This window comes from Sminthopsis crassicaudata, chromosome 2 (genome assembly GCF_048593235.1).
Source record: "Sminthopsis crassicaudata isolate SCR6 chromosome 2, ASM4859323v1, whole genome shotgun sequence".
Lineage (NCBI taxonomy): Eukaryota > Metazoa > Chordata > Mammalia > Dasyuromorphia > Dasyuridae > Sminthopsis > Sminthopsis crassicaudata.
In genome coordinates, this window is record NC_133618.1 from 306,282,516 (window position 1) to 306,300,333 (window position 17,818).

The 17,818-nt window shown below is 32.6% G+C and overlaps 1 protein-coding gene across 17 annotated transcripts in view; it reads left to right on the forward strand.

Moving 5' to 3' along the window:
* Nucleotides 1-17,818, forward strand: part of CEP128 (centrosomal protein 128) — a 495,022-nt gene that overhangs the window by 48,531 nt on the left and 428,673 nt on the right. For 15 of the 17 annotated variants that reach the window (XR_012486452.1, XR_012486453.1, XM_074289837.1 and 12 more), the window contains exons 5-8: nt 748-874; nt 2,070-2,194; nt 4,944-5,035; nt 11,808-11,880. Coding sequence is in view for 15 of the 17 variants with exons in the window: in XM_074289837.1 (XP_074145938.1) it covers nt 748-874; nt 2,070-2,194; nt 4,944-5,035; nt 11,808-11,880 (417 nt within the window). In the remaining 2 variants the exon portion in view is untranslated. The remainder of the gene's footprint in view (nt 1-747; nt 875-2,069; nt 2,195-4,943; nt 5,036-11,807; nt 11,881-17,818) is intronic. The other 2 variants (XM_074289844.1, XM_074289843.1) reach the window with 1 other exon arrangement.

The following is a 17,818-nucleotide window of genomic DNA, read 5'->3' on the forward strand; positions in this document are numbered from 1 at the left end:
CAGTTTTTTTTTTCTCTTGAACAAGATGACTATTTATGCTTTCTACTTTTTCAAATATTAAATTATTGAGTTCTGTTGTTTTCTAATTCCTCTTTATCTGTTGTGTTCTATTCCTTTCTTATTATTTTTAAACTAATTCCAAGATGGTTTTGATGATTGATGCTTTATAATACAGTTTTTCCCTCTTAATTTTATTTCTTCTCAATCCAGATTTCTTTTCATCATTTCCCTTGTTATATATTTTTTCAAATGAATTTTGTTATTTTATTAAGTTGTATAAAATATTTGGTAATTTTATTGATAAACCATAAAAGTATAAATTAATTTTCTTAATATTGTCATTGCAATTGATTGTTTTTAATATCTAGTTAAATATAGTGCTTTTGGGGTAATTTTTAGTTTAATGGAAATGGAACCCTAAGTATAGTAAAGAAAAAGTATGATTTTATTTTATTTTATTTTTTAGTATAGGAGTAGAGTAGATTGGAAAGGAACAACCATGATCATTTCCTAATACTTAGCAATACATTTTCAACAAACTTGCATTGGTTCTACTAGTTATTCTTATTTCTCATAGTATAAAATTTATTTAAAAAAATTTTTTGTGGTCCAAATTTTCCCAAGAATTAAGTGCCTCACAAAGAGCCAATTAACTCTCTCATCTTGTTTATTCTAGCTTTTTTTTTTTTTTTTTGTGTTGGGAAGTTATTTAAAAGGGAATAAAACCAACTTTATTCTTTAATGCAGTTAAGAGAGACTTTGGAACAATCAATAGGGCAATTAAGAAGTCAACGTTTATTCAGAAACTCTGAAGTAAGAAGTGCTTCTCTTTCGAGTTTGTATGTAAGTGACCTGGATGGCCCCAATGTAACAGGTAAAAATTTAAAAAGTTCTAAAAATTCAGGTTAAAATTTAATATTATTCTAAGTCAAGGGAAACTCAAGAAAAAAACTTTTAGATATAATAACATAAAAATGGTGCAGACCAAGTATCAGATGATGTTGTTGTCGAAAGTGCTAGAAATTTTTTTTTTTTCTGTTAGTACCTTATGAAATATATTAAACAAGGCCTCTTATGATGTGAATATGATTGTTGCAATTTATAGACTACATAATTATACCTTGTAGGACTAAAAATATAATTGTCACTCCCTTGTTCCTCCACTCACAAAAAAGACAACCTAAGTGCAGCATAATGCAAGTTAAAACTGGAAGATTTTTGGGGGTATGGTATCTTTTCTCCTAGTGTGGTAGAATTTGGAAAAATTGGACTATTAGAGATGGCTTTTAGTAGCTTTCCATAATGTGTGTGTGTGTGTGTGTGTGTGTGTTATATGGGGACATATACTTAGCTATATATATAGGTACATACATATGGTTTGGTATACTTACAATTGTTTAAACATTTTCTTTGTCTTATGAGTAGAGTGGCTTATAAGAAGTCATCTCTTTCTAATGCAGTTACTGCTCTTTTTCAGCATTAGAATAAGAGTGAAGGCAAGTCCTAGTAGCCAATATCTAGACAGTGGAGTCAATCAGTTTTTAAATTATGATTATAGCCGGGCCACTGCCTTGCTGTGGGTGATGACTTTCACTGGTTATTTTTACAAACCTCTGATACTGTTATTTTTATTATTTTCTTAGTAAAGGAAGCCAATCAATACTAATATCTAAGGCTTTAACTGAGCTTTTAAATTTAATATTTGTTGAATAATTATTAGTCTATTTCAAGGAAACATACAAATGATTTTACTTTAATTTGTATAATTTTCTCAAATTTTAAAAGAAAAGCTTTATTCCAGTGACTAATTCTAATTCTCAAGTATCTGTGACTGATATTTTTTTAGAACAAAATTGCAAGTTATTTTGTACAGTGTGACTGTTTTATTAGGAGAATGTTGAGATTGGAATATAACTAATATTTAATTAGGCGTGAATATATGTGTGATCATCTCTGTGTGAGTGTATCTGTAATATATATATATATAATCTTATGTTGATTAAATTTCAGGGTGCTTTTGTGTTCATGTTGCTTTTTTTCCCTCTTTATTTTTCTTTTCAATTGTAAAGATAGCCATCACGATATCCGGTCTTCCTCACCACTCAGGGACTCCAGAGAATCACAGGGTTCTAGACTACACAAGTCTAGATCAACTTCTGTCCGGTTTCTTGATGAGCCAGATGATTTAGCCCAGGTATTGTGTATTAGGGAGTAATTTCTGTCCCGGTATTTCTTGTCACCCCAATACAAATAATTAAAAGTTGGGTTTTCCTTATGTTTAATCTCAGGTCACTTTGTTTTCTGGACCATGTATTGGTTTTCTGTCTTTTGGTAGGTATTGCACTTTCTATATGATACTTGGAGATAAATTCTGCCAGATCTATTGGTTTCTCCTCAAATAATTCCTCTTTAAGTTCAGCCAGATGAGTTGCTCTATGTGAATATTGGTTTATTCTTGTCAGAAAGTTATTTTCTTTTATATTTTACTCATTTTAATTTCCCCCCCTCTGGGTTGTGAATTAGTGGAAGCAGTAATACGTGGTGAAGTCCTTTTTTAGGCTCGGAATTCAAGGAGAAATGGAGAGACTACCTACTAATAGAAAGTGAAAGATAACTTTTTTTTTTTTTTTTTTTTTTTTTTTTAAATAAGGCCTCTTTCAATCTTTCCACTAAACCTGAGATTCTTAGTGTTTTCCTTGATAGCTAAATTAATTACATTAAAACAGCAAGGCAAAAGCTGTAATCTGTCTTTTTGAGATCTTTGGTCATTAGAATCTTGTGAGTCTTGGCTACAAATATATCTCATGCTGCTTAGCTCTTGGATGTTAAAGAATAGAGGACCCAGTAGACAGTAGAACAGAAGACATTACAAAGGAACTGTTCCTATATAAAATAATGTTTTTTAAGTAGTCAACTATATATATATATATATATATATATATATATATATATATATATATATGTGTGTGTGTTAGGATGAAATATATAACATAAATACTTACATATGCATACATATATCCATATATACTGCATATATACACATATACACACACATACACACATATGCACACACATACATACACATTTTAACACATGACTATATAGTCATTCCTTGACATTTGTGGGTGTTAGGGGTGCAAGACCCTCCATAAATGTGAAAAACAGAGTCTAATTCCTGGCTTTATCCCAAAACTTATTTTTAATAATTCTGATCACATTTATTTAACATATAAAACAAATAAAACAACACACTGCATTCCTAAAAATCTGCAGTTTATACACAGTAGAGATTTGTATCTTGTACATTATGCAGTCTTTGCAGCCACAGATGTAGCTGCAGCAATGCTTCATAGAGTTCCTTCTACAAAGATCACTGTGGGAGATATTCATGGAAATGAGTGTGGATAATAGAGATATAAAGAAAAGACAGATCACATAGCCTGTAATTCTTTAACATATTGAAACTTTTAACAAAATTGTTCATAAAAAATTTGCATATGTACCCTTAAGGTGTAGTAAGTGATAAAATAGATTAATACTATGTTTCTACTATACTATGTTATATTATACCAAAATATATCATATTTTATACTATATTACATTATATACTATATTAATATTATATCACTACTAGTATAGATTAGTAGTCTATTAATACTATTTATGCACAGGGCAACTAGGTGGGACAGGGAATAGAGTGATAGGCCTCGAGTCAGGAATATCTGTCTTCTTGACCTTCAAACCTAGTCTGTGTGACCCTTAACAGGTTACTTAATTCTGTTTGCCTCAGTTTTCTTATCTGTAAAATGTGGAGAACTAAATGGCAATCTACTCCAGTATCCTTGCTAAGAAAATTCCAGATGTGTTCAAAAAGAATCTGACACTATTGATGTAACAGGATAATAATTTTTAAAAAATTACATTATATCTCAGTATCATTTACAATTTGTCACAGTCTATGACTAATCTCAAAAAAAATTTCCATTTAATTATCAATGGCCATCCTGTGAATAACTAGATTGTCAAATGTGAAACTTATTGAATGTTGAAGGATAACAGTTAAAAAAAAAAAGTCTTTTTTATATTACCATGAAGAAAGACAAGTATTTGGATGGTTCTCTCTCCTGTACTATCGTGTAGTAGAAAAAAACATAACAAAATATTGGGGTATTAGTCTTGGTTCACTAATTTGGAGGGTTTGGATAAGTCTTTGTGTGTCTCAATATCTGCAAAATTAGGAGGCTAGACAAAATGAGTTCTAAAGTCCCTTTTCTATTTATGTGAATTTTGGACTGTTATGCTTTTCACTTTTCCTTTTTTATCTTCAATCGATCCTTGGGATTTAGACATCAAGAGATGATTTCTTAATCATTAAGGTTAAAAGTAACTTCTATGGCAAAGATCTGGTAATGGCTCAAATAAAGCATGAAAATATTTTAGTTGCAAGTTCATTCTTTAAATGAAATATTTTCATATTCATTTTGTTCAGTGTATTTTTTTGACTGCTGTATTGACTGCCATTTGCCACACATGACTGTTTTTAAAAGCTCTTTTACCTAATATTTCATTTACTCTTTGCAATATAGAAGCTTAATCTATTCTTTAAAATTTTTTTAAATAGCATTTTTTTCTACATACATGAAAAGATGGTTTTTAACATTCACCTTTGCAAAACCTTGTGTTCCAAATTTTTCTTTCTTTCTTCTCCCTCCCCCTGACAGAAAGCCATCTGCTAAAGGTTAAGCATGTAATTCTTTTAAACATATTTCCATATTTGTCATGCTGCATAAGAAAAACCATAGTCTGTTCTTTCTTGAAGATGTATATTATTGTTTTTAAGCATCATTAAATGGTATAAAATTTATTCTTGACTTCAGTGAATCTGTGTGGGTAAAACTATACTGATCAGGGTTGTTTATTTTTGTTTGTTTGTTTGTTTTTAGCTTCACTCATTGCACCAGTCCCTCCGAGATCTCAGTAATGAACAAGCTCGCCTTGGAGATGATCTCAACAGAGAGCTTTCAAGAAGAAATAGGTAAAGCAGAATTTAAAAAAATTTTAAATGTGAGTTTTTGGAGAAATAATCTAAAAAATATAATTGACATTTGCATAGATTTTTGAAATCTGTTATATTTTCTCCCAATAATTCATAATAGGCTATGGTAATATATTGTCTGAGTGTCATCCTAGTTCACTTTGGTGAAATCGATCAGCAGATTGACTACAGGGTGCTGAAGTTTACACCAGATCAAGTTCCAAAGAAATTGCATGTTTTGTATAATCAATGAATATATAACCATATATATAATATAATAACCAATAATTGTCCACTCCACTGAAATCATGGTTCTTTGTAGTATTGCTTTATTAATGCACAAAGCTCAAGACACTTAGAATGATCTTTATATATGGTTTAGTCATGTCACTCACTCCTTTGCCTCATAAATCGAAAGTGTCACTCCCTATTGCAGCTTAGGGTAAGTAATATTTATTTATTCGTTCATTATATATTTATTTGTTTATTTTTGTGCTAGATTTCAAGACCATCCACAATCTAGTGTAACCCTGTATACTAGATTTGTGTTATTTCCTTCTAAATTATCTTGCTCTCTAACTGGGATATGTGCTATTTCACCTCTCTGCCTTTTATTTATAGTCTCCCTGGAAAGTTTTTCTTTCCTGTCTTTCTCTTTTGAGTTCCTATTCAACTAAAGTGCAGTCTAAATTAGCCTCTTCTTTCTTGTAGATATTTCTGATGTTACATCCATGTTGATAACTTTCTTCCTAGGACCTTATCTATCATTTTCTTTTGAGGTCCAGAAATAATGTAAGTGACCTGTTTAAATGATTCCCTTGGCTATGGGAATAGTAGGATCCAACTTTAATTATATATAAAAACCTATTGAGCAATGAAGCCCTATCTTACCTAGAATTTAAGAACAAATTTCTTTTGAAATATAGTGAGTGACTTCTGTGGATGAGTTGAAATCTAATCTCCAGTTGGATTTTGTTTCTATCACAAATATTTGTCCTGTTGAGAATATAAGTATTGAACTATTTAATAAACTAAGAGTTGGTTTTATGAAAAACTAATGAAATAAATAAACTATTGGTTAATTTGATTAGAAAAAAGGAAAAAAAACCCCAAATTATCTGCATCAAAAATGAAAAGGGTAAACTTACTACTAGTGAAGAAGAAATTAAAGCAATAATTAGGAATTACTTTGCCCAGTTGTATGCCAACAAATCTGACAATCTAATTGAAATGGATGAATATCGACAAAAATGTAAAATGACCAGAATAACAGAAAATGAAATAAATTACTTAAATAGTCCCATAAAAAGGATTTGAACAAGCCATCACTAACCTAGCTAAGAAAAAATCTGGGCCAGATGGATTTAAAAGTGAATTGTTTCACTCATTTAAAGAACACTTAATTCCAATACCATGTAAATTATTTAGAAAAATAGGAAAAGAAGGAATCCTGCCAGATTCCTTCTATTACACATTATGGTACTGATATCTAAAATAGGAAGAGCCAAAACAGAGAGAGAAAATTACAGACCAATCTCCCTAATAAATATTGATGCAAAAATTTTAAATAAGATATTAGCAAAATATATTACAACAACTTATCACCAGGATAGTACACTTATGACCAAGTGGGATATATACCAGGAATGCAGGGTTGGTTCATTATAGGAAAACTTTTGCCATAATTGACCACAGCAATAACACAACTAACAGAAATAATGTGGTAATCTCAATGGATGCAGAGAAAGATTTTGCCAACATCTAGTACCCATTCTTATTAAAAACAGAGAGCATAAGAATTAAGCAAGTTTTCTTTAAAGTGATAAATAGCATCTATCCAAAACCATAAACAAGTTTTATTTCTAATGGAGAGAAGCTTTATTCATTCCCACTAAGATTGGGGGTAAAATAAGGATGGTCATTATCACCATTGTTATTCAATATTGTACTGAACATGTTGGCTCTAGCAATAAGAAGAGAAAAAGAAATTAAAATAGGTAATGAGAAGATAAAAGTAGCATTCTTGAAGATGATATACTTAGAAAATTCTAGAGAATCATCCAAAACCCAAAAAGGAGGTGATCACGCCCCTCCTGATTGCTTAGAAAATGAGGGTGAAAACATCAAAAAAGGAAATGATTGTGCCCTTCCTGATGTCTCAGAAAGGGAGATGAAAACACCAAAGGGAAATGGGGAATCAAACCAGATCAGTGGATTTCTGAAAGATCTTACTTGAGTCAGGTATACATAAATCCATCAACATGGGAGGTATTACATAAGCACTTAGTAACACAGACTAGTAGTGATGTAACAAACAACATGAATCAACATGAGGAATTATACATGTCCATAAGTCCTAAAAATAGTCCCAAACCAATCTATTGTGCATTACTTCATATGTCAGGGAATCCAATAATTCCTGTAAGTTTTGAAGTCCTGCAATAGTCTCATCATGTGTCAGGGAGTCTAATGATTCCTGCTGGTTTTAAAGTCCTATAATAGTCTCATTATCAGCCATGCTTTTTCAGTGTCAGATGTTTCTTAGGTCTTCTCCTTTGTTTTGAGGTTTTTTTCTCTTTTTCTGTCTCTCTCCAATGGACAAGGAGAATATAGCTCAATGGCACCTATCTGATTTCCTTCTCCATCTGTAGAAATGCAAGTAAACTCTTTCTCCCAAGTAGTTAACCTATCTGGTCCCTTCCCTTCACCACTTTCTGGATCTTTCCACATCACCTAGGCATTACATTGCAGCTGCTTGTACTGGACACTGCCCTTTTGTTGGGTTAAAAAGCCTATATTCTCCCCAATTGTAATCCCTTTCTCCCATCTGACTGTTTCTCAGTTGATTGATCATATCAGGGTACTAAACTTCTAAAGACTCTCTGGGTATAACTTTGGTTGCCATCATGCCCCACCTGTTTTTTGGGTCTTGGAGCTGGGCTCCGCCTCTCATTTTCCTGGGTAAATCTACATTCTGAGGCCCAGTGGAAGCCCTTGTTGCATTTTGGACATGGGATTTTGGGTCTTGTTTTCTCACTCTGTCTTCTCACTCTAACTCTATGCCTACATTGAGCTTTCAGATGCCCTACTTTACCACACTGAAAGCATTGATGAGTCTCTCTGGAAGTCCTTTGCCAAAAGGGACCCTGTCTTCCCATTTTCTGCATCATAGCCTGGGTATAAAAGCATTTGTGCCCACTGTGGCATAGCGTCTTATGATCTCTCTGAAGGGAACATCCTTGTGTAGTCTTTGTATAATTCTTCTACAAACCTCATTAGCATTTTCTCTAGCAAGTTTTTTGATCATTCTTCCTGTAGTTGCATTTTTACCAATCGTTTGTATGACACCTGTCTGCAGATGTCCCACAAAATCAGCAAAGGGTTCATTTGGACCTTGGTCTATTTTTATGAAGGCTTCCCCTCAATCTTTTCCTGGGAGGGTACCCTATGCTTTGATAGCAGTAGTAGCAGTTTGCTTATATGCTATTAAAGGGTAATTAATCTGTTTTGAAGAGTCTGCATACTGACCTTTTCTTGCTAATTGATCAAAGGTGACTGCTATATTAACTCCAGGTTGCCTATTTCATTGGTCTTATATCTTACATAGTTCACTATACACTGAAAACCACAAATTTTGTCCAGGTTCTAAACATGTCCTTGCTATAGATTTCAGTCACTGGGGGTTAAAATTTCATAAGCCAAATTCTCTTATACCATCTTAACATAAGACAATGTAGCCCCATAAAGAGTGCAAGCCTATTTTCAGATCTTTGATAATTTCCAGATCAAAAGGCGTATATCTTTTCCTTTCTTGACCTGAAGAGTCAAACTCTTGAATAACAGGATAAGCTTTTATTTTTAAATCAGATATATCTTGTCTTTCTTTTTTAGCTTTAAGTGTTGCCTTTTATAATCTTGTCATAGGAGGTGGACAAAGCTCCTGCATGATGGTGCTGATGGTGTTACTGCCCCTCCCCCTCTTCTTTCTCCCTCTACCCATGAAGAGTTAAGGTAGATCAGGAGATGGGGCATGCCCTAATGGCTCCTGCTGTGAAGCACCACATTCCTTAATTTCACCAGCATTATACTTAACTCCTTTTCTGTCTAATTCTTCATGCATTTCACCTAGTTTGTCAGTATCCCCCTTCTTATCTTTCTCCTTTTTCCTAATTCTAAAACTTTTGTAATTCCTTAAAGCCAATTGTATTAAGTTATATGTGTAGAATGTTTCTTTAGGAATTGAATCAGGACCATTATCATTGTAATATTCAATTAATTGCTCTCCTACTAGTTTCCATTTGTCTGTCTCTAGTTCTTCCTTTAAGAATCAAGGAGATGCAGCGAAGGAACTCTGGGAGATGACTATGAACCTCTACATAGAATTTCCAATCCCTCTAATTTTGTCCGCCTGCATTTTGGATTTCCTTCACAGGCTAAATGTACACTATTTCAAAGTTTGATTTTTTTTGTTCAGCAAAACAACTGTTTGGTCATGTATATTATTGTAATTAATTTATTCTCTAACATATTTAACATGTATTGGTCGACCTGCCATCTGGGGGGGTTGGGAAGGAGGGGAAAAATTGGAACAAATGGTTTGGCAATTGTCAATGTTGTAAAATTACCCATGCAAATATCTGGTAAATAAAAACTATTAAAAAAAAAAAAAAAAGAATCAAGGAGATGAGTACTGCAATGTTTCTAAAAGTCCAGTGATCTGCTCCCAATTTACAATCAAACCTTGGTTTTTTTATTAGTCTAATATGCTTTCTACATACTTTTCTTGGGGTGGAAAAGGCTGCTTTCTAAACATTTGTCCCATTTCAGCTGTAACACTAGTTTAGCCTTTAACAAAGCTTTCTTCTTGTCTATTTTTGTACTCACCCTAATTTCTGAATCATGGAGATTTTTCCACTGAACTCAGGATCTTGTCAGTCTGGACTGCTGAGTGTAAATCCTTAGTCCCATGTTCAAGTGCCAAAATGTAATGTTCTGATTGGTTTTCTGGAGATCTTTGGACCGCCCTTCTTTTCAGCTGAGTGATCACCACAAGAATAGCTAAGTGTAAAGTTAAAAGTCTTTATTGTCTCCTTCAGAGTCTGTCTCCTTGCCTGGGGCCTGGGCTAGCTTTCTTCTTCAGACAGGCCTTGCTGTCAGTGGGGGGAAGCAGGAAGACAAAGCAACCACCACAAAGGTGGGAGATGGACTGACTGTCTCTTGTTCAGTCCTTGTTGGATGTTATATACTCTATTATAATCATCTGAGGTGTGAATCTTATAGAATAAGTATCAATCTTGTAGAACTGTATCAAGTACTAAGTACATGTACTAAACTAGAGAACTATTAATCACCATGCTAAACTAGATAATCATTGTCTTATCAATTCCACTGAGTTAACACCTTGTTGTAAGAATTTCTCCAGAATTCTGGCCCATTACAGGTCTGTACCTCAAGGAAATTATAAAAAAGTAAAAGGACCCACATGTACAAAAAATGTGTATAGCAATTCTTTTTGTGATGGCAAAGAATTAGATAATAAGTAGATTCCTATCAATTGGAGAATGATTGAAGAAATTATGGTATATGAAAATTTTTTTAAATTAATTTTATAATTATAGTTTTTTGACATTATATATGCATGGGTAATTTTTTTACAGCATTATTCCTTGTACTCACTTCTTTTCTGAATTTTCCCCTCCCTCCCTCTGCCCCCTCCCCTAGATGATAGGCAATCCCATACATGTTACATGTGTTACAGTATGTCCTAGATACAATATATGTGTGTAAAACCTAGTTTCTTGTTGCATGGTAAAAATTGTATTCAGAAGGTAAAAGTAACCTGGGTTACTTTTTACTGCAAACAGTTTACACTCAATTTCCAGTGTTCCTTCTCTGGGTGTAGCTGATTCTGTCCATCATTGATCAACTGGAACTGAATTAGATCTTCTCTATGTATAAGATATCCACTTCATTCAGAATACATCTTCATACAATATCGTTGTTGAAGTGTATAATGATCTCTTGGTTCTACTCATTTCACTCAGCATCAGTCCATGTAAATCTCCTGCTGGTCATTTCTTACAGAACAATAATATTCCATAACATGTGGTATATGTAATGAATAGAATATTATTGTTTTATAAAAATGATAGAGAAGCTGATTTTATGAAGTCTTGTAAAGATTTACACAAAGTGATGCTGAATGAACCAAGTAGAACCAGGAATATATTGCAAGATTGTGCAATGATCAACTATAAAAGACATGGTTCTTTTCAGCAGTTCATTGATTGATCAAAGGTAATCCCAATAAGCTACTATTGAGACTAAAAGTAAATCAACATATGCTTATCTTCATTTTTTTTTTCTTTTCTGTTTTTTTCTCCCATAATTTTTCCCTTTTGTTCTTATTTTTCTTTCCCAATATGATTCATAAAAAGTGTTAAAAATGAATGTACATATATAACCAGGACAAAAAATTTTAAAAGGATTATGGTATGGGCTTCAGATTTTTATTTTTCATTCATAAAGGTTTGAATTCTCATTTAATGCCTAAACTTTGGTTATTAATGGAGTTTGCTGCCAAATTGAATGTTATAGCATGAATATAAGAAACAGGACTTAGAGCAGCCTAAATTAAATTTCAGTATTCAGTATTTTCTTTTTTTCTTAACTCTAAAAATACACAAGAGAAAGATATTTGTACCATTTCGATTATAAAAGTATAATTATATTTCTGTTCATGTAACAAGATTTTTTTTTTTTTCTGTTCAAGGTCAGATGCTCAAACTAAAAAGACTTTGGAAGAATTATCTGTGAGACTTGATGAATCTCAGAAACAAGATACAGTAAGAACTATTAATTTAGAAACATTTGTTTAACAAGTGGGAGGATTGCACTTTCACATGACTTTATTTTTTTTCTTTTTCTGATTTAATATTTAAAATCTTTTCCCTAGTTATATGTAAAGAAGGTTTTTAATTTGTTTTTAAAACTTTTAGTTCTAAATTTGCTCCCAAAACTCATGTTGAGAAAGGAAAATAGATTTCCCCCCACTCTCCCCAAAAATTCTTCAAGAAAAAATAGAATAAGAAAAAAGTGTGCCTCAATCTGTATTCAGACACAATCAGTTCTTTCTCTGGGTATGGATAGCATTTTTCATATAAGTCCTTCAGAATAATATTGGGTCATTGTATTGCTGAGAATAGCCAAGTCATTCACAAATGATTATCCCACAACATTGCTAATACTTTATATACCATACATATCACTTTGAATAAGTTCATAGGCGATTTTGTAGGTTTTTCTGAGAGCATCTTGCTCATTATTTCTTTTAGAACAATAGTATTCCATAATAATAATAATGGAGAACAAATTTGTTTAGCCATTCTCTAGTTGATGGGAATCCTTTCAATTTCCAATTCTTTGCTCTGAGAAAAGAGCTCTATAAATATTTTTGAATATTTATAAATAATATATATTTATATATGTATATATAAATATAAATATATAAAAACAAGTCCTTTCCCTTTTTTTTTTTTTTTTAATCTCTTTTGGGATATATGCCTAAAGCCCTTTGGAAATAGTGCCAAATTGTTCTATAGAATGGTTGAATCAAATTACAATCCACCAATAATGCATTATTACTTCATTTTCCCCATATCCCCTTCAGTACTTGTCATTTTCTTTTTTTGGCTCATTAGCCAATCTAATAGGTATGAGATAGTACCTCAGAATTGTTTTAATTTGCATTTCTCCAATCTATAGTGAGTTAGAGTATTTTCCCCTATGGCTATAAATAGATTGATTAGTTTATCTGAAAACTGTTTATCTTTTGATCATTTATCAGTTGGGGAAGGGTTATTTTTTATCAATTTGACTGGTCTATAGAAGTTTGAGAAATGAAGCCTTCATCAGAGAAATTTGCTTCAAAATTCTTTTTACTATTGCTAGCTGTCCCCCCCCTCCCCCGAGTTTATTCTATTCTCTCTGCTTTCACCTTGTCTTTCCTCAAAAGTGTTTTGCTTTTGATCACCCCTTTCCTAATATGCCCTCTTTTCTATTCTCCTTCCTCCTTCTCATTTACCCTTCTCCTACTTTCCTGCAGGGCAAGATTGATTTCCATACCTGATTGAGTATCTATGTTATTCCTTCTTTGAGTCAATTCTGATTGGCTAAGGCTTACTCATTGTCCCTTTCCTCTCCCTCTTCCCTCTACTGTAAAAGATTTTTCTTGCCTCTTTTATGGCAGATAATTTGAACCATTTAACCTCTCCTTTCCCTTTCTCCCAATACATTCCTCTCTCACTCCTTAATTTTATTTATTTATTTTTAGATATTATCCCTTCTTATTCAACTCACAACTGTGCCCTCTGTCCATTATACTCCTAACTGCCCTAATAATGAGAAAGTTCTTATGGGTTACAAGTGTCATCTTCCCATGTAGGAATATAAACAGATTAACCTTATTAAGGCCCTTATGATTTCCCCATCCTGATTACCACCCCCCTTCTTGATCTTTCTCCTCCTTCCCCTTTATCTTGAGTCCTATATTTGAAAGTCAATTTTTCTATTCAGTTCTGGTCTTTTCATCACAAATGTTTGAAAGTTCTCTATTTTATTGAATGTCTACTTTTTTTGCCAGCAGGATTATACTTAGTTTTGCTGAATAGGTGATTCTTGGTTGTAATCCTAATTCATTTGCTTTCCAGAATATCATATTCTAAGCTCTCTGGTCCTTTAATACAGCCGCTGATACATCTTGTGTTATCCAGACTGTAGTTTACTATATTTGAATTGTTTCTTTCTGCAGGCTTGCAGTATTTACTTCTTGATCTGGGAGTTCTAGAATTTGGCTATTATATTCCTGGAAGTTTTCATCTTGGGATCTCTTTTAGCATTAGTTGTCCTTTAAGCTGCTTGTTAGAAGTAAATTCTTAGGATATATGGCACAGGCCAAATCACAGTAATTTTAAAATGAATACTTAATTATTTGTGATAATCAAAAAAATCAATATTTTGTAGTTCTGATATTGCAGGGGAAATTTCAGTTCATTAGTTGCCTAAATTTTACCTAGTAGAGGAGAATAAGAGTGCATATTAAGTTGAATGAAAATAAAAATAATTGTTATTTGAGTTTCTTCAAGAGAGGTTACCCCTTAAATTAAAAATACAAAAATCAACTCTGCTGTTTCTAGAAGGGTCAGTCATTAGTAGGCCCTTAAAAATTCTGTCAATTCTATATTGAATGATAATATTGTTGGGATGATTAGAGCAGCAGGATGTATAACAAATATTTTTTAAATGGTCATATCAGCAGGCTTTGTTTAAGAACTCAGGAATAAACATGCTGAAAAGCTAGAGCATAGTACAATAAATAGAATGCAGCTTTTGAAGATAAATCCTATAAAAGTAGCTGCCTGCTTTGTTTTCATTTAACTGAATGTCATTAAACACTAACTTTGAAGTTCCTGCTCTTTTTATGCCTTTAGCTGCTTTAGTTTGGTATTTGTAAAACCATATGAAAAGATTTATAGCTTTTATTTCCAATTAATATCCCTAACTGATAGGAAGATTTACTAAAATGTGACACTATGTTTTCATTTTAAACATTTCTTACCTGAGAATTGTTCAGAAATTCACAGCATGAACAGCTAAAAAGAGACATTTGTGAAAAACTTTTTATTTTTTAGGCATGTATTTATGTTAGTATTCTAGAGCAGGGATTAGTACACTATACCTAAATGTAGTCTGCTGCCTGTTTTTATATAGCTGACTAAGAATGGTTTTTATATTTTTAAGTTTCTTTATATTTTCAAATTAAAAAAAACTCTTTTTAGCCCACAGCTTTTGAAATGTCATGGATTGTCTGAGTTAGGCATCCTCCATTTTTGACTACTTGTTTTGGAACACTCATTCGATATTTAAAATACTATCAGCCCAAGTATCTTATTTAAACTTAAAGAATTATCATTCCTCCCTTCCCTCTCCTCCCCTTCCCTCTTCTTCCTTTCCCTCTCCTTCCCTTCCCTTCTCTTCTTCCTTTCCCTTCTTTCCTTCCCTTCCTTTTTTTTTTTTAAACATTTCTATCTCTTCATTGTAACAAATATAATTAAGCAAAAATACCAACACATTGGCCATATGTGAAAATGTGTCTCTTGTCAGTATCTTGAGACTCTTACCTCTTTCTGAAGAGGCAGAAGGCAACTTTCATCATCACTTTTTCAAAGTCATGATACATTAATGAGAGTTCTTAAGTCCTTATTTTCTTTTATATTATTGTAGTGTTATAAATCACTCTCTTTTTTTGTGTTCATCTTATTCTCAACACAGCAAGTATTTACTAATTGCCTATTATGTGCTAGCCATCATAGTAGGTGCTGGCAATGGGAGGAAAGAGGAGCACCATTGATTGTCCTTAAGGAACTCATGATTGAATGGGGGAGCCATTATGTAAACAACTATTTACACACAAGATATAAAAATATAAAGGATAGAAAATCTTAGAAGGATTGTTGTAGCAGATGGAATTTTAGCTGAGACTTCACAAAATACACAAAGTGGAAATAAGGAAAGAGGGGATAAGGTTTGAAAGATTTTATATTTGATTCTGGAGTTTGTTGAACGGGGGTGATATGTTCAGATCTGTGTTTGAGTAATATTGCTCTTCATGAGATCATACACATTTTTCCAGATTTCTCTTAAACCTTCATATTAGTTACCTCTTATGGCCAGACAATATTTACATTATATTATGTCTCACCATTATTAGTTTAATCATACCCTGTTTGCTGAGTTCTCATTTTGTTTTCAGTTCTTTGCTACACACATTTTTAGAGATATGGGTATTTCTAGAGGGATAATTTAGAAGTGAATCAAAAAACAAAAACTTGTTCACCACCACTAACAAAAACATCCATATAAAGCAAAACCCTTAAAAGACAAAAACTCCATATACTTGGTATGAGTGTCTTGTTTGAAAATTACATGACAGCCCTGTGTGAATACATGTTAATTCTAATTTGTAGTTACTTAAATTGGTTCTGATTTGGTTTACTTAACAGCCTTCTTCCTTAGGGAGGAAAATGCAATGAACACATTGCAGCAAGGGTGGGAAATGAACTGAGGAAGTGTAAGTTTTCAGAGTTGATTTTATCTTATAAAATGAGGAGTTTTCTGGAGATCATGAATTCTGATGAAGTAGCTTAGTAAGAAATAAGATTAACTCTCTTGGTGCCTTACTTAAATGGTGTAGGATATCTGCCTTCTAACCTTTTCAACCAGATGGAGGGAAGAGCCCCTGGGGCAGAGAGTGGTAGGGGAATGTGAGTTTTTGGAGAGTATGAAATCCAGGAAAGTAGCTGAGTGAGAAGTGATAAGGTGAATTCTTGGGATAGTGCATATAAAGGAATCATGATAGAAACTGGAGCCTCTGGTTTTATTTTTTTGAGGAACTTCCAGGTAATATCCTCCTTGCAATTTGAATCAGAACCTTCTCTTTAGTTAGAATTATAGAATGTTGTTTAGAGCTGCATTAAGAAAAGAAACACTTGCCTAGGATCTTATAGCCAGATTATATCAGAGGCAAGATAAAAAAAAAAAAAAAATATATATATATATATATATATATATGAACCCTGGTTTTCTTTGAAACCAGCTTTTTATTTACTATATGACATATGATAAAATATAAAAACAGTATAGTGATTAATTTATCAATAACAAATAGTTCATTTCAATTCTAGTGTAAACTTGAGTATGGAAATTAGTGGGCAATAAGTCTGATAAAGTTTGTTGGGGCCACATAGTGAAAGACTTAGAATGTTAAAGCATTTTATACTTAATTCATTGGTCAGTGAGTGCCCATTGAAGTTTCATGATTGTGGTGTGACAGGAGATGAATGTAGTTTTAAGGAGATTGTTTTGGCAGCAATGTGTGATATGAATAAAAAACATTTTCAATTAGGATTTAGAATTAGCATGTCTCTAATTGGCATGGGTGGTACCATTTTTTCCTCATTGGGGCCAAGAAGAATCAGTAATAGTTTCTTTATATGAACACTCTTGAAAATTAAAGACCATGGGGAAATTAAAGACTAAGAAAACTTGTTTTCTTTATTCATAGTTTTTGTGGTATAAACTTGTGATCCTATATGCCTTTGTGAAAATGACTTTTTAGAACCTTAAACTTGGTTAAATTTTTTTTTAAGTGATAAGTTTTCAGATTCTCTATCAGAATAAAATAGAAATGACTTGTTATAGCAGTAGTAGATTTCTTTTAAATTTTGGTAAGTAGTATACTATCAATGTTTTTCAATAAATCATCACAACACTCTCCTTCAGATTCTGATTCTTCAAATAGTATGAGTGTTTTGTTTTAAAGAACTGAATAATGATTCCAAGGAAATGAGAGTAGTTTGATCACAATCTCCTCTAGTGAGGAAAGACTTGAAGTAAAGAAGAAGGAACTTTTATATTAATGTAGAGGGGTATAATTAAATGGGAAGTCAGGTAGCCCAGTGGGTAGAATTCTGGGTCTAGAGCCCAGATATTAAATTTTATATAAACCCAAATCTGAATTGAAATATTCCTTCATTCACTAATTGGCTATGTAAAATTCTTGGTCAAATCACTTAACTTCAGTCTGCCTCAGTTCTCTCAACTACAGAGTGATCTGGAGAAGGAAATGGCTAACCATTTCAATTTCCTTGCCAAGAAAACTCCAATAGGGACATTAAAGAGTTCAACATGACTAGAATGATGGAACAACAGCACAATTAAACCCTT